Below are 19,143 nucleotides of genomic sequence, written 5' to 3' on the forward strand. Positions count from 1 at the left end.
ACTATTACTTACTCGGTGATCCCAGTAGATGCGAGCAATATTTCTAAGGCATCTGTGGTCAAGTACTAGTAGCTTACGAGTGTCTTCTGCTCTTAATGGCCATGTTTCGCTACCGTAAATTAAGACAGAACGGACTGACGCGCACTACACTTGTCCTTTTATTGATAGACGGATATCTCGCCTTCGCCATAGATGACGTAAGTTAGCAAAAGCCAAACGAGCTTTCCGAATCCGTGCTGAGATTTCATCAGACACCAACCCATTAGGGCTAATTAGACTTCAAAGACAAGTGAAGTTGTCAACGCGTTCAACTACTTCACTCCCTATTCTTAGTTCAGGTGTTGACGCAGACCAGTCCTGAAGCAACAACTTGCATTTAGAGGGAGAGAAGCGCATTCCAAACATCCTGGCATTGTTGCTTAGTGCTACCAGAAGACTCTGCATTTTGTCAGCGTCTTCACCAAACAGGACTATATCATCTGCGTATTCTAAGTCGATAAGTGGACCTCCTGGAAGGAGATCAATACTCGAGAAAATTTAAACAAATTAACACTAAATATTAACTATTATTTATTCGAACTTACACACACACACACACACACAATCACTCATTCATTTCAATTGACATTGTGAACTTTTCACATGATACACATTTAACTGACTTAGATTATGCAAACAATTAAAGCCAATTCATTTCCTAATAGGATTGCATAATCACTTAGTGTCTAGATTTGATTATATAACATGAACTATTTTAATTTCGATTATTTATCCTGAAGAAATCTAGACAAGTTAACTGGAAGATACACTAGATAATAATGATCGATTATAATATAATAAAGTAAAAGAAAAAAAAGAAAACATACTTCAAGATATGGCCATTCACCGTAAATTGAATTCAATCGTTCACGTTCTGATGCTGATGTGATAGTTAAATACATTATGGAATTCAATGGATGTTTAGAAGAATCTAATAATTCAGTCTGTTGTTGTTGTTGTTCTCGATGAGTGTTATTTGTATGATTTTGTTTATTAACTAATTTTTCATTAGTTTCACTATCAAATTCTATTAATTGTTTTTGTAAAGGTTCAACTGGATGTGCACCATATCGTAAACTTCTTAAAGCTCCAATAGCTGAATAATAATCTAATGAATAAACAGTCATTAAATAAGCTGTAACAACAGCTACATTAGCTGATAGACCTGAATCACTAATTAAAAAAAGAAAAATTTTCAACAAAAAAAAATTGTTTAATAAACAAATCAATACAAAAATGAATTACAATTTCAACCCATTGCACAAGTTAGTGACTATATGAACTCAGTAACTAAATGGAGAATGTGATGGCATTTGAAGCGAACAGTATTGAGTTCAAGTCACGGAATGAACATGAACCCTTGGATCTAGGCACATTCAGCCGATGAGCCCCAAAATAGAACGAAACGCACGTCATGGATTTCATTACTAGCCACAATTTATCTTTGCTTATATTGTTTAATAAAGTTTTTATATAATCTTGGTTAACCAACTGTTAAAAGTCAGAAAGCATTGGATAGTTATTTTATCCTAGTATAAGACTATTTCGTAGTGCCTATCCACGACTGCATATAGGATTGAACTCAAGTATTGAAAGATAATTGACGATAATCTCGTATTGATAAACTAAACATGCACACTATTGAAAGCTTGACCGGATGTTTGAAAGTTAAGCATTCACCATGAGACCTAAAGATAACTGGTATTAACCCAACTGGAGTTGAGATTGTGTACAGCTGAGAAGTCGTGAACTGGGATGAGATAGCTGTTCAGTACTATCTAAATTTCGACGGCTGTCTAACTAATGTTAGTCTATGATGTAACCTATGAAATTTAGCAATCTCCACAAACTTCCTGTAGTAGTATATTTATTATATCATTCTGCTATTCAGGCTCATCAACTAGACAGTGACACCAGTCACAACATCCCAATTCTCAGTAATAACCAATCATTAAATATTGACAAATGTTTTCCCCACGATTATGTAAAATACTGTATAAATGTATTGAGTAGTGTTTTCTAATTTCATTGAGTTTACTTGAAGTAAAGAATTATTTTATAAAGTTTAATTTTCGTTTTTATAGCTAATGTTCATTTTTATGAAATCATTGAAGTGTCATTGTTCTGTATGAGTTGTTCAATCAATCTAGTTATATGTTGGATTCATTCTTGTGATAGCACCCCAACAAAAACATAACAGGATATCGATCTTCATAGTTTACACCAACAGACGATGATAGTTTAATAAACATTACTGTTGTATTCGTAGGAAGATTAAATAATGGATAACTTCCGGGAACTATTAATACTGTTATTATGTATATATATAAGCATTCAATTAACCTACAATACGATTTACCATTCTTAACTTATTCCCAATCTATTAGTTACAGATTTTTTTACACTCACAGCCACATTTTCGTTTGATCTTGTATAATTGTTATCTTCTACTCTATGGTATTTTGCAGTCTCATTTGCTTGTACATAAACTACGTATGTTTGATATACACTAATCATACAGTGGAGGTTAAGATTGATTGCCGGACTCAGCGGGAAGGGCTACACGAAGACCAATAAGGTTTCAGAGTTGACGCAGGGCTGCTAGTGCTACTTGACGTATCACTGGTTTAGAACAAGAACAAGATCACATAAGTCAGTATCATGACTGGTGATTCTGTCACGTGATAACTGATAGAGGCAAAAGTCATAATAATTACAAACCAGGAAGCACTGAACAACTATGTTGTCATACTATGCGACCACTTTGAAATCAATGTCCATTACCCTACCGAGGATGGAACATAAGATCACTAGGTCTGGTAATGAATGTTCAACCTTTAAATTAGTGAGTTAGTAGCCGATAGTTTACATTTCTAATTTCAATCAATTGGCAATTTTGTGAAACTATCGTCAATGGTTGTACAGATGGATAATCTTAAACAAATATCGACATACTAGTTTTCATTCAGTGTTTATTTATTATTATTATTATTATTATTATTATTATTATTATTATTATTATTATTATTATTATTATTATTATTATTAGCTTTATTCAATATTATAATTTTGGTACAATATAGAATTCTCAGCGCAAAGTATTTCAACAAGTTTCCGTTTCTTTCTTCTTGGTCGGTCCTGGCGATAAATATTGAGGAATCGCCAGTTAGATGTTAGCACTTCAGTGAATGAACTTGTTGAAATATCTAGATGGCAGGAACAGGTAGCCCAGATACACATTAGAACTATCTAAATTAGGCACGATTTAAACAATTTAATCAAAATGTTATTTAATAACTCATAATAGCCAGAACAATCGATAGGTACCAACTAAAGAAATGAGGTTATATTGATTTGTTGGAAACATATAATGTTTATTAGATATTATATTTGAAACAGAAGATTTAAGGCGATAATGTAATGTGTAAAGCATTTTAATTTTAATTAACATGAGCTCACAAGTTCAAATCATGTTTGATTAACTACAGTGGTTGTAATGACCAAGTAATGTCCTTAGTGGTCCCAAAATGTATGTGGTTTAAAACTGAGCATACAAACTTATTTCCTTATTACTAAGTATGGTATTTTCAATAACAATCAATCAGTCGTAAGCAGGCGCAGAAGTTGATAAACGTTTATTTATTTATATTTATTTGAACACATAAATATTGGTACAAAAGGGTACCGAAGACAAATGCGCCACACAAGTCACTTGATTCGTGTGTGGGCTGTGATATTAACAGGGTGCCCAGATCGAAGCAGGTGATTTTCTTAAGAGACAACACCCTAAGCCTTCGACCTGAAAGTCTGATCCACAAGGCAGTGGGGTAACGTCGAGAGATGCAGTCTCATGGTAGCCAGTGACCAACAATAGGTTCATACGCCATTTGATACTAGAGCCCATGTGTAAGATTGGTTTGGAAACAGGACTCGCCAACTCTCTTGGTTGGATCCTGTGTAACTACTATTTCCCCGACCGTTGTCGCTATCATGACGTGGTGGTCAGGTATAGTGATCGGGCTTGCCTATCGTGATGAAGCAACCAAGCTATACTGGCTGGAAAAACCGTTCCTCAAGGTCCTACCATGTCAGACAGGTCGGTTCAAGAGCGATAAGAATAAAAGCAATAAACCCGAGGTCCGAAGGCGAAATCGTACTGCTGACTGTACAGTGGTGTGACAGCAGTAAAGTGTTTCCTCTAAACAACCAGCATAACAGAGATGCTGCCTTCCCAAAACAAGGGGTGGGGTTAGAAATGACCGACCACAAAAATGCACACCTCGCCTTATCCCACGGATATCCGTCTCCGGTGGTAAGGTCTCAACAAGTACGGAGCTAACACAAAAATTACTCACAAAAAGGTCGTGTGTGACCAACCTCAAGCAGTTTTCCCTTGGGCACTGTGGTCCCTTTTTGGTGGAGTTTTGTTCTCTGAGCTGGACGGTTTGGTCATAGAGCTTTCATCGTTCTTCTGAACGACACCATCAGCACAAACTTCAGATAGAAGTGAAGTGTTCGAATTTTTCCATATGTGTTTCACAGCTTGTTCTGTGCACCTCGATGTTGAGTGCTTCTTGTTGACCTTAAATTTATCATTGGTTACTTCTTTGTTTTGGTTGTGTCTCCCATTGGTTTGATTCTTGTTCCTATATTTATGCATGATCTTCTTGATTGGTTGATAAATTGGATTGATTTCAATATGTTTGTTGATCGCTGATTGACCTGAGTGCCATGCTTCTAGAAATTCTCTGGTGTTTTTGGAGTTTCCTCTGTCTAAGATTTCTACATTTTTCCAATCGAATGAGTGTCCGTAGTTATCCACGTGTATTGATATAAGTGAAGAGATATCATGGCGTTTGACTGCTAATTGATGTTCATGTAGGCGTAGGTGGAGGGGGCGTCCGCTTTGTCCGATGTAGTGTTTGTCGCAGTTGGTACAATTTATTTTGTAGATGATGTTTGATTTGTTTTCCTTTGTTATTTCATCCTTTGGTCTGCATAAGATTGATTGTAGTGATTTTGTTGGTTTGTGTGCCACACCTATCCCGAAGGTTTTCAGCTGTCTCGTTGCGGTTTCTGATATTCCTTGTATGTACGGTAGGGTGATTCTTTTGTTGATTTTTGTGCTTGACTTGGGTTCTGATGCTGTGTGCCGTTGGTGCTTTTTGATGAAGTTGATTGGGTAGCCGTTCTTTTGAAATATGTCCTTCAGGTATTTCTCTTCATTTTTTCGTGCTGCCAGTGTGCTGCAGTGTGTCCTCGCCCTCTTGAACAATGTGGTCCCTCTCTCAAGTCATCAAGACCACATTTAGTCCAATTTCCTTTTCAGGTACATCCAGAAGAACCCTTCCACGGTGTGGGAAACCCGGGAATGATAACCACCCACATACCTCTAATAGCACACAAGACTGAACCACTAATCCGGTCCAAGCGTCGGGCATTTGCTTTTTGTCCTCTCAATTTCGTAAACAACAGTAATGCCGCGAGAAGGCAGTGAGTAGGATTTCCCTGGCAGAGGCTGTATACACGTGACCAAGTAAGGGCATTTCGAGAAGGAGAGCGGACTCCTTCCACCCTCAGCCGTACCAAGGCATATATATATAATTCGGATTTAAGGGTAATAGTACTACACCTGCACAAATACACAATATGATCGAATGATATATATATATATATAGAGAGAGAGAGCTTACCTGCACACTAATACATTTCCACTATCCAATCGGGCCCGATGAATAAAATCATTAGACAATTGAATTTGATTTAGCAAACTATTCTCTAATTTTTCATTGACAATAAGATGTAAATATTGACGACTTATTGACTATATTATTTTGAAAGTTACAAAAAAAGAAAGGATAGTATAAAGCAAAATAAAAGGAGGAAGATCACATTAAATAGGAAATTATACTTCAAATGAATTGTGAAATAATGAGCTAGACAGTATTTGTAGAGCAGTAACTCGATGTGTAAGGTCATTCAACTCTTAGCCACAAGTCGACGAGTTCAAACCCCTGGTTTAGTTTGTGCAACTAGGTCGTATCACTCATTAGCATGCATACTTATAGTATGGCTCGGAGACAAATAAATGAATTCGTACCTGGCAAATGAGTTTAACTAGGTTAGTATTAATCCCGGTTTGATAATCATTGACAATCAGAGTAGACTATATTGATTTTTTTTATCCAAAGGGTTGTTTTTCTTAACTTAATTTCAGTCTAGACAAATAAGGAGTATCAGTAGGAGTGACTCAAATTCTAGCACACAAATAAACCACTATTTGGTTATTGATTCGAGCAACTCTGTTGTCTTTTTATCAGGAATCTCAGTGAATTCCTCAAACTTTATGGATCAGCGAAAAGAAATCATGATACACTATCAGTTGATTTATATTGAGAAAAATGATAGATCGCACTTAAAACAATTATTATTTAATATTTATTTATTTGAACACATAAATATTGGTACAAAGGGGCACTGAATACACATGAGCTACACAAGTCACTTGATTTGTGCGTGGGCTGTGATAATTCTCGGGTGCCCAGACCGAAGCAATTACAAACTAATGCCCCGACCGTTGTTGCTATCATGACGTGGTGGTCAGGTATGGTGATCGGGCTTGCCTATCGTGATGAAGCAACCAAGCTATACTGGCTGGAACAACTGTTCCTCAAGGTCCTACCATGTCAGACAGGTCGGTTCAAGAGCGGTAAGGCTAAAAGCAACAAACCCGAGGTCCGAAGGCGAAGTCGTACTGCTGACAGTACAGTGGTGTGACAGCAGTAAAGTGTTTCCTCCAAACAACCAGCATAACAGAGATGCTGCCTTCCCAAAACAAGGGGTGGGGTTAGAGAAGGTCGGCCACAAAAATGCACACCTCACCTTATCCCACAGATATTCATCTCCGGCGGTAGGGTCTCAACAAGTAAGGAGCTAACACAAAAAGGTCGTGTGTGACTGACCTCAAGCAGTTGTCCCTTGAGCACTGCGGTCACGCTCCCAGGTTACTAAGACCACCTCTAATCCAATTTCCTTTTAAGGTACCTCCAGAACAACCCTTCCACGGTGTGGGCATCCGGGAAATGATAACCGCCCTCATACCTCTAACAGCACTCAAGACCACTGTATTCATAATCAACCTCTGTCTTCACTTCCTATTATTCCTCTTACATCGACTTTCAACTCTAAATTTCTTCTTTCGGCTTCCTCCTCAAATGTCACCATAGCCAACGATTCTAATGCTCAAAACACTGTCCCAGGTCTACTGAAACCTCGCTCCAAACTACACACTGGAGCCTTCAATGTACGCACCCTATGTCAAATCGGTCAACAGGCTTCCTTGGCTAGAACCCTAGAATCTCATACCATTGATGTATGCTGTGTCTCTGAAACAGGCATACAGGATCCCAGTGCGGTCATTCACTTGACCTCACCTCGACAAAACGGAGACCCGACGAGATACACCCTCCGTGTGCTCAGACAATCGTTTATTTTTAGCAAACACAAATTTTAAGCATAAGGAGAGACATCGTCTAACATGGCGACCCCCTACACCAAACCAACGATGGACTCAAATAGACCATATTGCCATCAGTCATCGTTGGAGAGGGTCGGTAGAAGATTGTCGCTCATTCTGGAGTACATGCTTGGACTCCGACCATGCCCTAATACGGGCACGCATCTGCTTGCGCCTCACTGGACGCAAAAAAACCTCAGTAAAAAGACCCATTAGAACTGAATTGAGTAGCAAGAAAACCAAAAGTAGGCTCCAGGAACAACTGAGGTCACACTTAGGTAGTTCTGAAAACGAGGCTGACCCAGATGTTGCTTGGAAAGCTATACAAACAGCTGTGGAAACAGCGGTGACATCTATTTGTGATTTAAACCACAGGGTTACAAAGAACCAATGGATTTCCTCTAGGTCTATTGCACTGATGGATTCTCGTAAACTCATCCCATCAGGCTCTGAACACGATGAAGAGCGACAACAAATCAGATCTAGGTTAAGCAAAAGTCTAAGGAACAACGGTGAGCAGTGGTGGGCAACGAAAACAAACGAGATAGAAAAGGCGGCGGCTATAGGGAACACAAGACAGCTCTACAGACTAATAAAAGAAACTGGAATTAATAAATCAAGTGTAAATCAGACTATTTTGGAAAAAGACGACACTCTCATCTGCTCTCAGTCCAGACGTTTAGAACGATGGGTGGAACATTTCAGAGAACAGTTCAGCTGGCCTTCAGCTACTCTACAACTACCCACCATTACCAGACAGTGTGAATGGAACAGTGAAGTAGGTCCCCCGACTCTTGCTGAAGTTCAAAAGGCTATAGTTAATCTGAAACGAGGAAGGGCAGCTGGTCCAGATGGATTGGCTCCAGAGGTCTTTAAGGATGGTGGTCCAATTTTAGCGATTAAGTTGACTAATATTTTAGCTAAGATCTGGGAATTAGACTTTATCCCATCTGACTGGTCGCAATCACTTATCGTCCCAATATATAAGAAAGGGTCAAAATCATCCTGTGACAACCACAGAGGGATTAGTTTAACAAACATAGTATCTAAAATACTGGCCTCGATAATTATCAAACGCCTAACTAAGACTCGTGAACTACAAACTCGAGAGAACCAAGCTGGCTTTAGACCTGGTCGTGGCTGCATCGACCACATATTCACCATTCGTCAGGTTCTAGAACACAAGCGTACTTATCGGCGTCCAACAATGGTGGTCTTTCTTGACTTAAAAGCAGCATTTGACTCTGTAGACCGCGAGATTCTGTGGCAGTGTCTGTCATTGAAAGGCGTACCTCAGAAGTACATAAACCTTGTGAAGGCTCTTTACTCGAACACTACTAGTCGAGTCAGGGCTTATGGCGAACTGTCATCTACTTTTGCAACCTCAAGTGGTGTCCGTCAAGGCTGTCCACTTTCTCCATTTTTGTTTAACTTAATCATAGACCTATTGATGGAAATAACATTCTCGTCTACTGAATTCTCGAGTACTGATCTCCTTCCAGGAGGTCCACTTATCGACTTAGAATACACAGATGATATAGTCCTGTTTGGTGAAGACGCTGATAAAATGCAGAGTCTTTTGGTAGCACTGAGCAACAATGCCATAATGTTTGGAATGCGCTTCTCTCCCTCTAAATGCAAGTTGTTGCTTCAGGACTGGTCTGTGTCAACACCTGAACTAAGAATAGGGAGTGAAGTAGTTGAACGCGTTGACAACTTCACTTATCTTGGAAGTCTCATCAGCCCTAATGGGTTGGTGTCTGATGAAATCTCAGCACGGATTCGAAAAGCTCGCTTGGCTTTTGCCAACTAACGTCACCTATGGCGAAGGCGAGATATCCGTCTATCAATAAAAAGACGAGTATACTGCGCGTCAGTCCGTTCTGTTTTAATTTACGGTAGCGAAACATGGCCACTAAGAGTAGAAGACACTCGTAAGCTACTAGTATTTGACCACAGATGCCTCAGAAATATTGCTGGCGTCTTACGTTGTAGCTGACTGACTGACTGACTGATACACTTATAATTTGCTTACAAACATGCAATTATATGTCAGTCAGTCAGTAACAAAGTAGAACTTCGTACGTACATACCTCAGTTCGAGTTGCCATACCACATTAGCACACAGATGTAGTGGCTGATTCAAATCCCGTAGTGCTAGATGTAATAAAATTATAAGCTGTAATCAGAAAAATTAGGATTTGAAGATGTTATTCAAGGAGTATAATACAGTGAAATAAATTCGGAAAGAGAAAAAGAAAGGGACATGAAGAATTCAGAAGATTAGAATTTGGGAGAACACAAAGAGTGGATGCATCTGCGCCATTGCAAACGATTTTGAGCCATGTCATTCAGGGTCTCTAACCATCGGTTGCTATCGTCACGCGGTCCCCAACCAGGTAGTCTACACCTACCACTTGTCAGTGACTTCATAGACTTTCTTCCAACCTACTCCTATACCACTGAACATCTCACGTCGAGGCAGTCGGTGGTTGGACATACGTAACACGTGCCCCAGTCATTTCAACTGATGAAGTTTCACTACTTCACCAATTGATTTGCCATCCTTACCTAGTACTCGTTTCCTGACAACTGCGTTACTTACTCGATGGTCCCAAGATATACGAGCAATGTTTCGAAGACACCTATGGTCAAATACAAGTAACCTACGAATATCCTCTACTCTTACCGGCCACGTTTCACTGCCATAAAGTAGGATGGAACGAACTGTTGTGCAGCAAACACGTCCTTTTCTTGGTAGACGGATATCTCACCCACGGCATAAGTGACGCAAGTTGGCAAAAGCTAATCGGGCGTTCTGTATCCGTGCTGAGATTTCGTCACACACCAAACCACAAGGGCTGATAAGACTTCCAAGATAAGTGAAGCGATCGACACGCTCAATTACATCACTCCCTATCATTAGTTCGGGTGTCAATGCAACCCAATCCCGAAGCAACATTTTGCATTTCGAGGGGGAGAATCGCATCACGAACATGCTTGCATTGTTGCTTAGAGTGGTCAGAAGACTCTGCATTTTGTCAGCGTCTTCAACAAATAAAACTATGTCATCAGCATATTCCAAGTCAACAAGTGAACCTCCCGGTGCAAGTTCAACCCTTGGAAATTTAGATGAGGAAAGTGTCATCTCTAAAAGCACGTCAACGACAAAGTTGAACAAGAAAGGGGAGAGTGGACAACCCTGACGAACACCACTTGAGGTAATCAATTTTGATGACAGTTCGCCATAAGCTCTCACTCTACCAATTGTGTTCGAATAGAGAGCCTTTACAAGGTTAATGTACTTCTTTGGTACTCCTTTCAGTGACAAACACTGCCATAGAACCTCACAATCAACAGAGTCGAATGCCGCCTTAAAGTCGAGGAATACTACGATTGTGGGGCGTCTGAATGTGTGTCTGTGTTCTAGAACCTGACGTAGTGTGAATATCTGGTCTATACAACCACGTCCAGGTAGAAAACCAGACTGATTTTCTCTGGTCTGTTCTTCACGAGCTTTCATTAGGCGTCGAAGTATTATTGAAGCTAATATCTTAGACACTATATTAGTCAAACTGATTCCTCTGTGATTGTCACAAGAGGACTTTTGTCCTTTCTTATAGACTGACAGAATCAGTGATTGAGACCAGTCAGATGGGATTACGTCCAGTTCCCAAATTCTACCTAAGACCTCAGTTAATCTCACTGCTAATACTGGACCACCATCCTTACAAATCTCAGGAGTAAACTTGTCAGGGCCTGCTGCTCTTCGTTATGTTCAGAGACAGATGGAATGAGTTTTCGAGCATCTATCAGTGCGGTAGATGCTGCTGAGATCCAGTGTTGCTCCCTTACCTTGTGGTTTACCGTACTTGCAGATATCACTGCTGTTTCCACAGCCTTTCGGATATCATTCCATGCTGCCTCGCGATGGGCATCACATACATGGCTGCCCAACTGTTTTCCTAGTTGTTCCTGAAATATACTCTTAGCTTGACTATCATTAAGTAGGCCCCTAAGAGGTTTCCTTGCAGCGTCTTTCCTACCCCAGTAAGACGCAGGCAAATGCGCGCTCGTACTACAGCATGATCTGAATCTAAGCATGTTCTCCAGAATGAGCGACAGTCTTCTATCGAGCCCCTCCATCGGTGGCTGATAGTGATGTGATATATTTGGGTCCAATGTTGGGACGAATTAGGGGGTCGCCATGTTAAAAGATGTTTTTCCTTATACTTAAAGTTAGTATTTGCAAGGAACAGGCGGTTATCTGAGCATAGCTGCAACAGACGGTCGCCATTATCTGTTCTTTGAGCCACGACACCATAAGATCCACCTAGGTGTCTTTCCCTATCGCTTAGTTTACCTACTTGAGCATTAAAGTCACTAGTCACTATTACTACATCAGAGCGCTTAGCTTTTCGGAAAAGGTCAGAGAGCTTTCTGTAAAACTCATCTTTTACATCATCTGAGCTGCAGTCAGTGGGAGAATAGGCAGAGACGACGAAGAGGCAACGACGAGTGTCCCTATCTTTTCGGATCCTTACTGTTCCGTTCAGTCGGACAGCGCACAAACGACTGTCTATTGGGATCCACTCTAAGAGAGCTAGTTCTGCCCTAGGACTCAATGCTATACCTACGCCGACGAGGCCACGGGAAGCAGAATCAGGGCTTCCAGATACACGAAGCGTAAATCGAGTTGATTCTTTATTATGACATGATGAGGTCAAATGAATAACGCTACTCGGATCCTGTATGCGCATTTCGGAGACGCAGCACACATCGATGGCGCGAGATTCTAAAGTCCTAGCTAAGGAAGCCAGTTGTCCTGTTCGACACAGTGTTCGGACATTAAAATCTCCTACGTGTAGTTTGGAGCGTAACTTCAGGAGACCAGGAATAGCGTTCCGCTTACTCCGATCGTTTGCCCTAGCGGTGCGAGGTGATAAAGAGACGTGAGGAGGGTTAGTCATGAAGATAAGAGAGGTATTAGGAGGTGTAGGAAGGATTTGAATGTGACCAACTTGGTCTCGTGTGCTGTTACGGGTATGAGGGCTGATATTTCTTCCCGGCTGCCCACACCGTGGAAGGGTATTTCTTGAGGGACCTGAAAAAGAAATTGGATTATTATTGGTCTTAACGACCTGGGAGCGTGACCTCAGAGCCTAAGGGACAATTGCTTGAGGCCGGTCGCGCACGGATTCTTCGTGGAATGTTTTTATTGTGGTAACTCCGTTCTTGAAAGGGCCTTACCGCCGGAGACGGAAATCCGTGTGATTTGACATTTTTAGGGTCGACCTTTTCTAACCCCACCCCTCCTTGTGGGAAGGCAGCATCGCTGCAGATGCTGGTTGTCCGAGGGAAACACCTTACTGCTATCACACCCCTCTACAGTCAGCAGTACGACTTCGCCCTCAGACCTTGAGTTGGTGCTTTTAGTCTTACCGTTCTCCAATCGACCTGCCTGGCATGGTGGAGCCTGTAGGAACATATGTTCCAGCCAATATAGCTCGGTTGGGTCATCACGATAGGCAAGCTCGACCACCGCGTCAAGGTAGCAGCTTCGGTCGGGGCAATTATATGTAAATATAAAGCTTTAAAAGTAAACTCATTGAAAAAAAGAACTAATTCATTAAACTAATTGCCCTACTACTTAGTGTATGTATTCAAATGACAACTATACTTTAAAACGGATAGAGCATTTTTGTAAATATTTCTACTATTTAACACATATCTAGGGTTGTTTATCGAATACCTCTAAGCACATATAATTCATCTATGTCTGGATTATCGATTGATCAACTCATGAATGAAATACTATTTATTGAAGGTCAAAGTTTTATTCCAAACTACTACTACTACTACTACAGAAATTAATCGTTTTATAAATGGACCTACGTTGTAACTGACTGACTGACTGACTGATTGTGTGTGTTTATCATAAGACTTACAGAAATTCATTTGTACAAAAAGTAATTTTTGAGAAAAATATCAGAGTATACGATTAAGAGACTATTTCACACTATTGTTATAAACAATAATACTGATAATAGTATGGTCGCAAAATATAAAAGTCTCCAAAAATTGATCGTTTTGAGATGGTGGAGATTTGTAGCACAGGTGGATGATTCTGATGGGGTTTTGTTCTCTGAGCTGAATGGTTTGGTAGTGAAGTTTTCATTGTTCTTTTGAAAGACATCATCAGCAGCACGAACTTCAGGTAAAAGTGTTCGGATTTCTCCACATGTGGTTCACAGCTTATCGTGTACACCTCGATGTTGATTGGTTCTTGCTGACGTTAAATACGAACACTTCATTTCTACCTGAATTTTTTTTGCTGATGATGTCGTTCAGAAGAACGATGAAAGCTCCACGAACAAACCATCCAGCTCAGAGAACAAAACTCCATCAAAATTGATCATTTACTTCAAAAGCGAAAAATTCTTCTTTGGAATGATCATAAATAACAATTGAAAATTCCATGTGTGCTCACTCATAACTTATATAAAAGTGCATTGATGGAAAGGAGTATATAAATTAATCAGTTATGAACAATCTAGAAGCTGGTACAAATTAGCATCAGTTCAAGTTATTATATTTCAAATTAGGATAACCAAAAGGAAATTAACAGAGGAAAAATTTAAAAAAACGTGGTAGTAGTGCTGATACATTAGTTCAAAATCGGTCAACTGACAAGTGAAAACGATTGGATAAGAAATAGCTTACATTTGCTAAGGGCGAACAAATACATGAATGAATATATAAATAAGACTGTTCAGTTGATCAAATAAACTTCCTTTCTCACTCCATCATTTTGTTTAAGAAGCTGATCGGATTCGTGTATAGGACGACTGCATAGATTTTGTAGGACCGATCACAAGCAAAACAATTTAATTACAACACCTTTATGTAGTATTGAACGTTAGTTCAGATACTAGAAGGAAGGATTTCTTTGAGTTAGCATAGGTACCTCATTGATGAGTACTAACAAATGTAAAATTACATTCAAGAAATTCGACATCAAATACGCAAAAAACCACAGCAAATTAATACCTCAAGTTATTTAAACTAGTAATCACATTTTAAACATTCATGAAATAACCTGTATTGCCATTAGTATTGTTTAGAAAACTAAAGACAACCGTTATCACACACTTAGGAAAGAAATTCCTTGTAATACATAAACTGACCGATTCATAATTATATATATATATATATATATATATATATATATATATATAACTGCTTTTTTCAGTTAGTCATAAGTAACGTGGAGCCTTGTACACACTAAATAGGTTGAAATGATAATCTCTGGATCTTCTTGCAATTTAGTGATAATAATAATGAACTGTGGAGTGTGTCATTCGGAGTACAACACTAAAATTCATTAAGCCAGTCAGTCAGAAATAAGCAACGAAGAAACTGACACATAAGTGAATCGGTTCAATTCATCACACCACAATCAGTACAGCCAGACGAAGTTATCAAGACAATTTATAGAGTTATATGATCAATGCTAGCACAGTAGATGTACAGACAATGACCCGAGAATGAATCCAAAAAATAAAAGATAATTTTAAAACACAAGAAATGGGAAATAAAGCATCTGACATATATTTTTTTAAACCTACTTTACAAAAAGCATACATTAACACATTTGAAGATAATGGCAACCTTATCAAACGGCTCTGCTGATCATCATACTTTATCAGTTTATTCATCTGAAGTTCAATTTATCACATTGTAAGAAACATCCTTTATGTCATAGTATATACGAAATTCAGTGGTTCAAATAAATTAGGTATCGTTAATCTTACATGAACGTCGGGCAATGGAGGCGGTTACTTTGTTACCGAGAATTACGCCTGCTCCGGTGGGTGGCCTGCATAACCAGTGGGCCGAAAGGACCTCCTTCGCCGTCCCGTCATTTTCACTATCAAACAAACGACGTGTTTACTGTACAGCAGTTCGTTCTGTCCTAATTTATGGCAGTGGAACATGGCCGGTAAGAGTAGAGGATATTCGTAGGTTACTTGTATTTGACCATAGGTGTCTTCGAAACATTGCTCGTATATCTTGGGACCATCGAGTAAGTAACGCAGTTGTCAAAAAACGAGTACTAGGTAAGGATGGCAAATCAATTGGTGATGTAGTGAAACTTCATCAGTTGAGATGGCTGGGACATGTGTGACGTATGTCCAACCACCGACTGCCTCGACGTGAGATGTTCAGTGGTATAGGAGTAGGTTGGAAGAAAGTCTATGAAGTCACTGACAAGTGGACTGAGTCATGTTGGTAGGTGTAGACTACCTGGTTGGGGACCGCGAGACGATAGCAACCGATGGTTAGAGACCCTGAATGACATGGCTCAAAATCGTTTGCAATGGCGCAGATGCATACACTCTTTGTGTTCTCCGAAATTTTGATCTTCTGAATTCTTCATGTCCCTTTCTTTTTCTCTTTCCGAATTTATTTCACTGTATTATACTCTTTAAATAACATCTCCAAACCCTAATTTTCCCGATTACTGCTTATACTCTTATTACCTCTACCACTACGGGATTTGAATCAGCCACTACATCTGTGTGCTAATGTGGTGTGGCAACTCGAACTGAGGTATGTACGTACGAAGTTCTACATTGTTATTGACCGACTACATGAACGTAAACCGGTTCAAAATGGAAGACATTGATGCGGTTTTCGATTCAAAGTGTGTATACATCCACCGCTTTTTAGATACATCTAGTAAATGGGAGACAATCAGCACAAATTCTGAGCGGATGGAAGAGGTCTTAATATCCACATTTAAGGAAAAAATACCAAAAACTCCCCTATGCTGTATCAACCAACAATTAAAACCATCTCGAAAATACTTACTCTTTCAATGTCGTTTTTCGAATTTTGAACAATAATAATATGAGATATGCAATTTGCCATTAATTCTTCTTCATTTTTGGCATTATCGAAACCTCCAACATACAAACCAGGTAATATTTTTGTCATACTACCACCCATTTTCTTTCTGCAATGAAAAAGCTAATCGTTAAATGAATTGAATTTTCAGTCATAAGCAATTTGAAACCTAGGTAAACAATTGGATTATCTCAAGTTGCCACAACATTAACAGAGAGATTAGAAAGATTCATTTAACAAAGAAGAGTAGAAGTAATGGTATGGAGATGAGTATAAATCATTTACGAAGTACAGATTAGCGTATTCGAGACTTTGAGCTAGTGATACTATTAGGTTACCCACATCGAACTAAGTGGAGTGAGACTTTAGCCTTTGACCTAGCGGTTGGATGACGAATGTCTTAACCACTAAGATTCTTAAAAAATTAGTACATTTCGAGCATGTGATTTTATTGAAGTGTATCTAAATCAATAAAGCGTGAAATACCACTTGAAGGTTTTAAGTAACTGACCCACTCTCGTAACTAAGAAAAAGAAAGCAATCATATAAGCTCCGTTTACATAAAATGATGTCTAGTGGACTGTACGCTGATGACCAACAAGTATGACAACTGACGTTTTGTTGAATATGGTCTGACTGATGATCCAAAACATGATATTAATGTGACTTATTGTCGACAATATTTGATAACAAATTTAAAATATAATCAGATATTCAGTAAATACGGTGCGGTAAATATGAGATGTATTTGGAATAGTGACTGACTTTGAGCTACATCAATAGTTTCCGATTACTTGGATTCACAAGAGCTTTTCGCATAGACACGTTATATTTTCTTGTAGTCTAATGAAGTCACCTCATCTTCATTTCGAACGGTACATGATACTGAGAATACGTAATGCGATCGTCAGCTAAGTCGATAGTAGTATAGCATCACAAACAGACAAACTGATATAAAATTACCTGTTACTCTACAATTAACACTTAGACTAATTGCTTAATCGTTTTATCACATTTGGATATCACTTTGAAAATGATAATAACCAATGCATTTCGTTCATCATGTGATTGTATTTCTCATCAACCTAGACAGTTAACCACTGTTAAGCATGTTTGTCACTGAATATTCTGATCAAGAGAAAAGTGGGAATCAGGAAACAGATCTAACAGTTCCTGCTTCGGTCTGGGCACCCGAGCAGTACCACAGCCCACACACATGTCAAGTGACCTGTATGGCTCATATGTATTCGGTGCCCCTTTGTACCAATATTTGTGTTCAAATAAATAACATAATATAAAAACAGTTCCGTCGGTAGTTTATTCGCCAAAAATCCCCTGGGTTTATTTGAATTTCCCTAGTTTGGTGATGACAACCCTACAAAAGACTTCAATGAAAATTTTCTGTTAGCTTTAAGGTAACTGATTTTCTTAAAAAGCATTTTCATTAGGGCGATGCTCTGGTTAGGCACCTGCCGCACTGAGAATGACAATTCGAACCCTATATTCTGATTGAAGAACACGACTGACAGTTTCTTGCTTACTATTAGGTATTTAACAGGAAATGATTGTTTTATTTACCATAAAATTCAGAAACTGTTCCGTTCTTTAGTTTTTAGCTTCGGTTTTATGCAGCATGAGTACGTAATCCGGAAGCTATTGTTCAGCTTAACTCTGTTATTACCACAGAAGATAAGGAGCGACTGATCTCATGAAAACAAAACAGTAAGTGCTTTAGGCTTATATGCAACTCGCAGACTCGCTATCAATCATATAACCCGAAATTTTAGTAACAATTTTCGTAAACGAAACCGTATGATATTGTGAACACCAGGTTATGTTAGTAATCCGAATTCCCGAAAGAAGTAACCATGAGTTATCTTACGTTAAGTACTAACCTAATATGTACTGTCTATTGACTTCATTTCCGGGATAGTACAATAAAATGACGAAGATGCTCACTTATTTACACCTGCTGCTTTCCCTGATTTTAGTTCGAGTAGAATGGGAGCAGGGTATAAGGAATAATAAGTGGTTTAACAAACTGACAATAGCTTAATGAAGACATTGTCGAATAACTCATTAGAAATCGTGATTGATGCTTACGAAGTAACTAAAACCATGAGCGGAACCTGGAAGTAGTGTGAGTGGAGGTCACAATACCACGTATACTGTAAATCTTCGATTTGAACATAGCCCTATACTCTCCTATGAAAGTAATAACTTTTCTGTCCCTTTAGAAATTCGTTAGTGTTCAATTTTTTATCGCCACTAACACTAGTACACACGGATTCCTACGAGTTAAGAAGCTGACGATACCACACAAATAATTATGCAAATGCGACATGGTCAAACAACCTGCTAAACTTCCTGCAACTGAGAAACGCAACGCTCAAAGTATCGCATTTCAATATTCAATTCAACACTCAATGTAACTACTACGATTTTCATATGCTTGTATTTCTCAAGTGCAATTCTTCTGATAATTGCGTTAACAGTTTTTCATGGAAACAAAGTGAAAATTTCACAGGAAAACTACTGATTTGAATAGCTCAGATTGTTCTGGACGGAATAGAAGAAGCTTTCTCATAACGGGCTTCCGTGTCTAGTAGCAGTGTATCGCCGATGCCTCCGGGTAGGAACCTAGGTATATCAGCGATAAAGGAAGAAAAAGAAAAATA

The 19,143-nt window shown here is 39.1% G+C and overlaps 1 protein-coding gene across 1 annotated transcript in view; it reads right to left on the minus strand.

Moving 5' to 3' along the window:
* MS3_00008986 (uncharacterized protein) overlaps positions 1-18,866 on the minus strand; it is a 31,213-nt gene extending 12,347 nt beyond the window's left edge. The window contains exons 1-4 of the mRNA XM_035729578.2: positions 18,821-18,866; positions 16,430-16,574; positions 5,733-5,863; positions 867-1,212 (exon numbers count right to left, since the gene is read on the minus strand). Of these exons, the coding sequence (XP_035586387.2) occupies positions 867-1,212; positions 5,733-5,863; positions 16,430-16,555 (603 nt within the window). The 5' untranslated portion in view covers positions 16,556-16,574; positions 18,821-18,866. The remainder of the gene's footprint in view (positions 1-866; positions 1,213-5,732; positions 5,864-16,429; positions 16,575-18,820) is intronic.
* Between the last annotated feature and the right edge of the window lie 277 nt (positions 18,867-19,143).

Source organism: Schistosoma haematobium, chromosome 5 (genome assembly GCF_000699445.3).
Source record: "Schistosoma haematobium chromosome 5, whole genome shotgun sequence".
In the NCBI taxonomy this organism is placed as follows: Eukaryota; Metazoa; Platyhelminthes; class Trematoda; order Strigeidida; family Schistosomatidae; genus Schistosoma; species Schistosoma haematobium.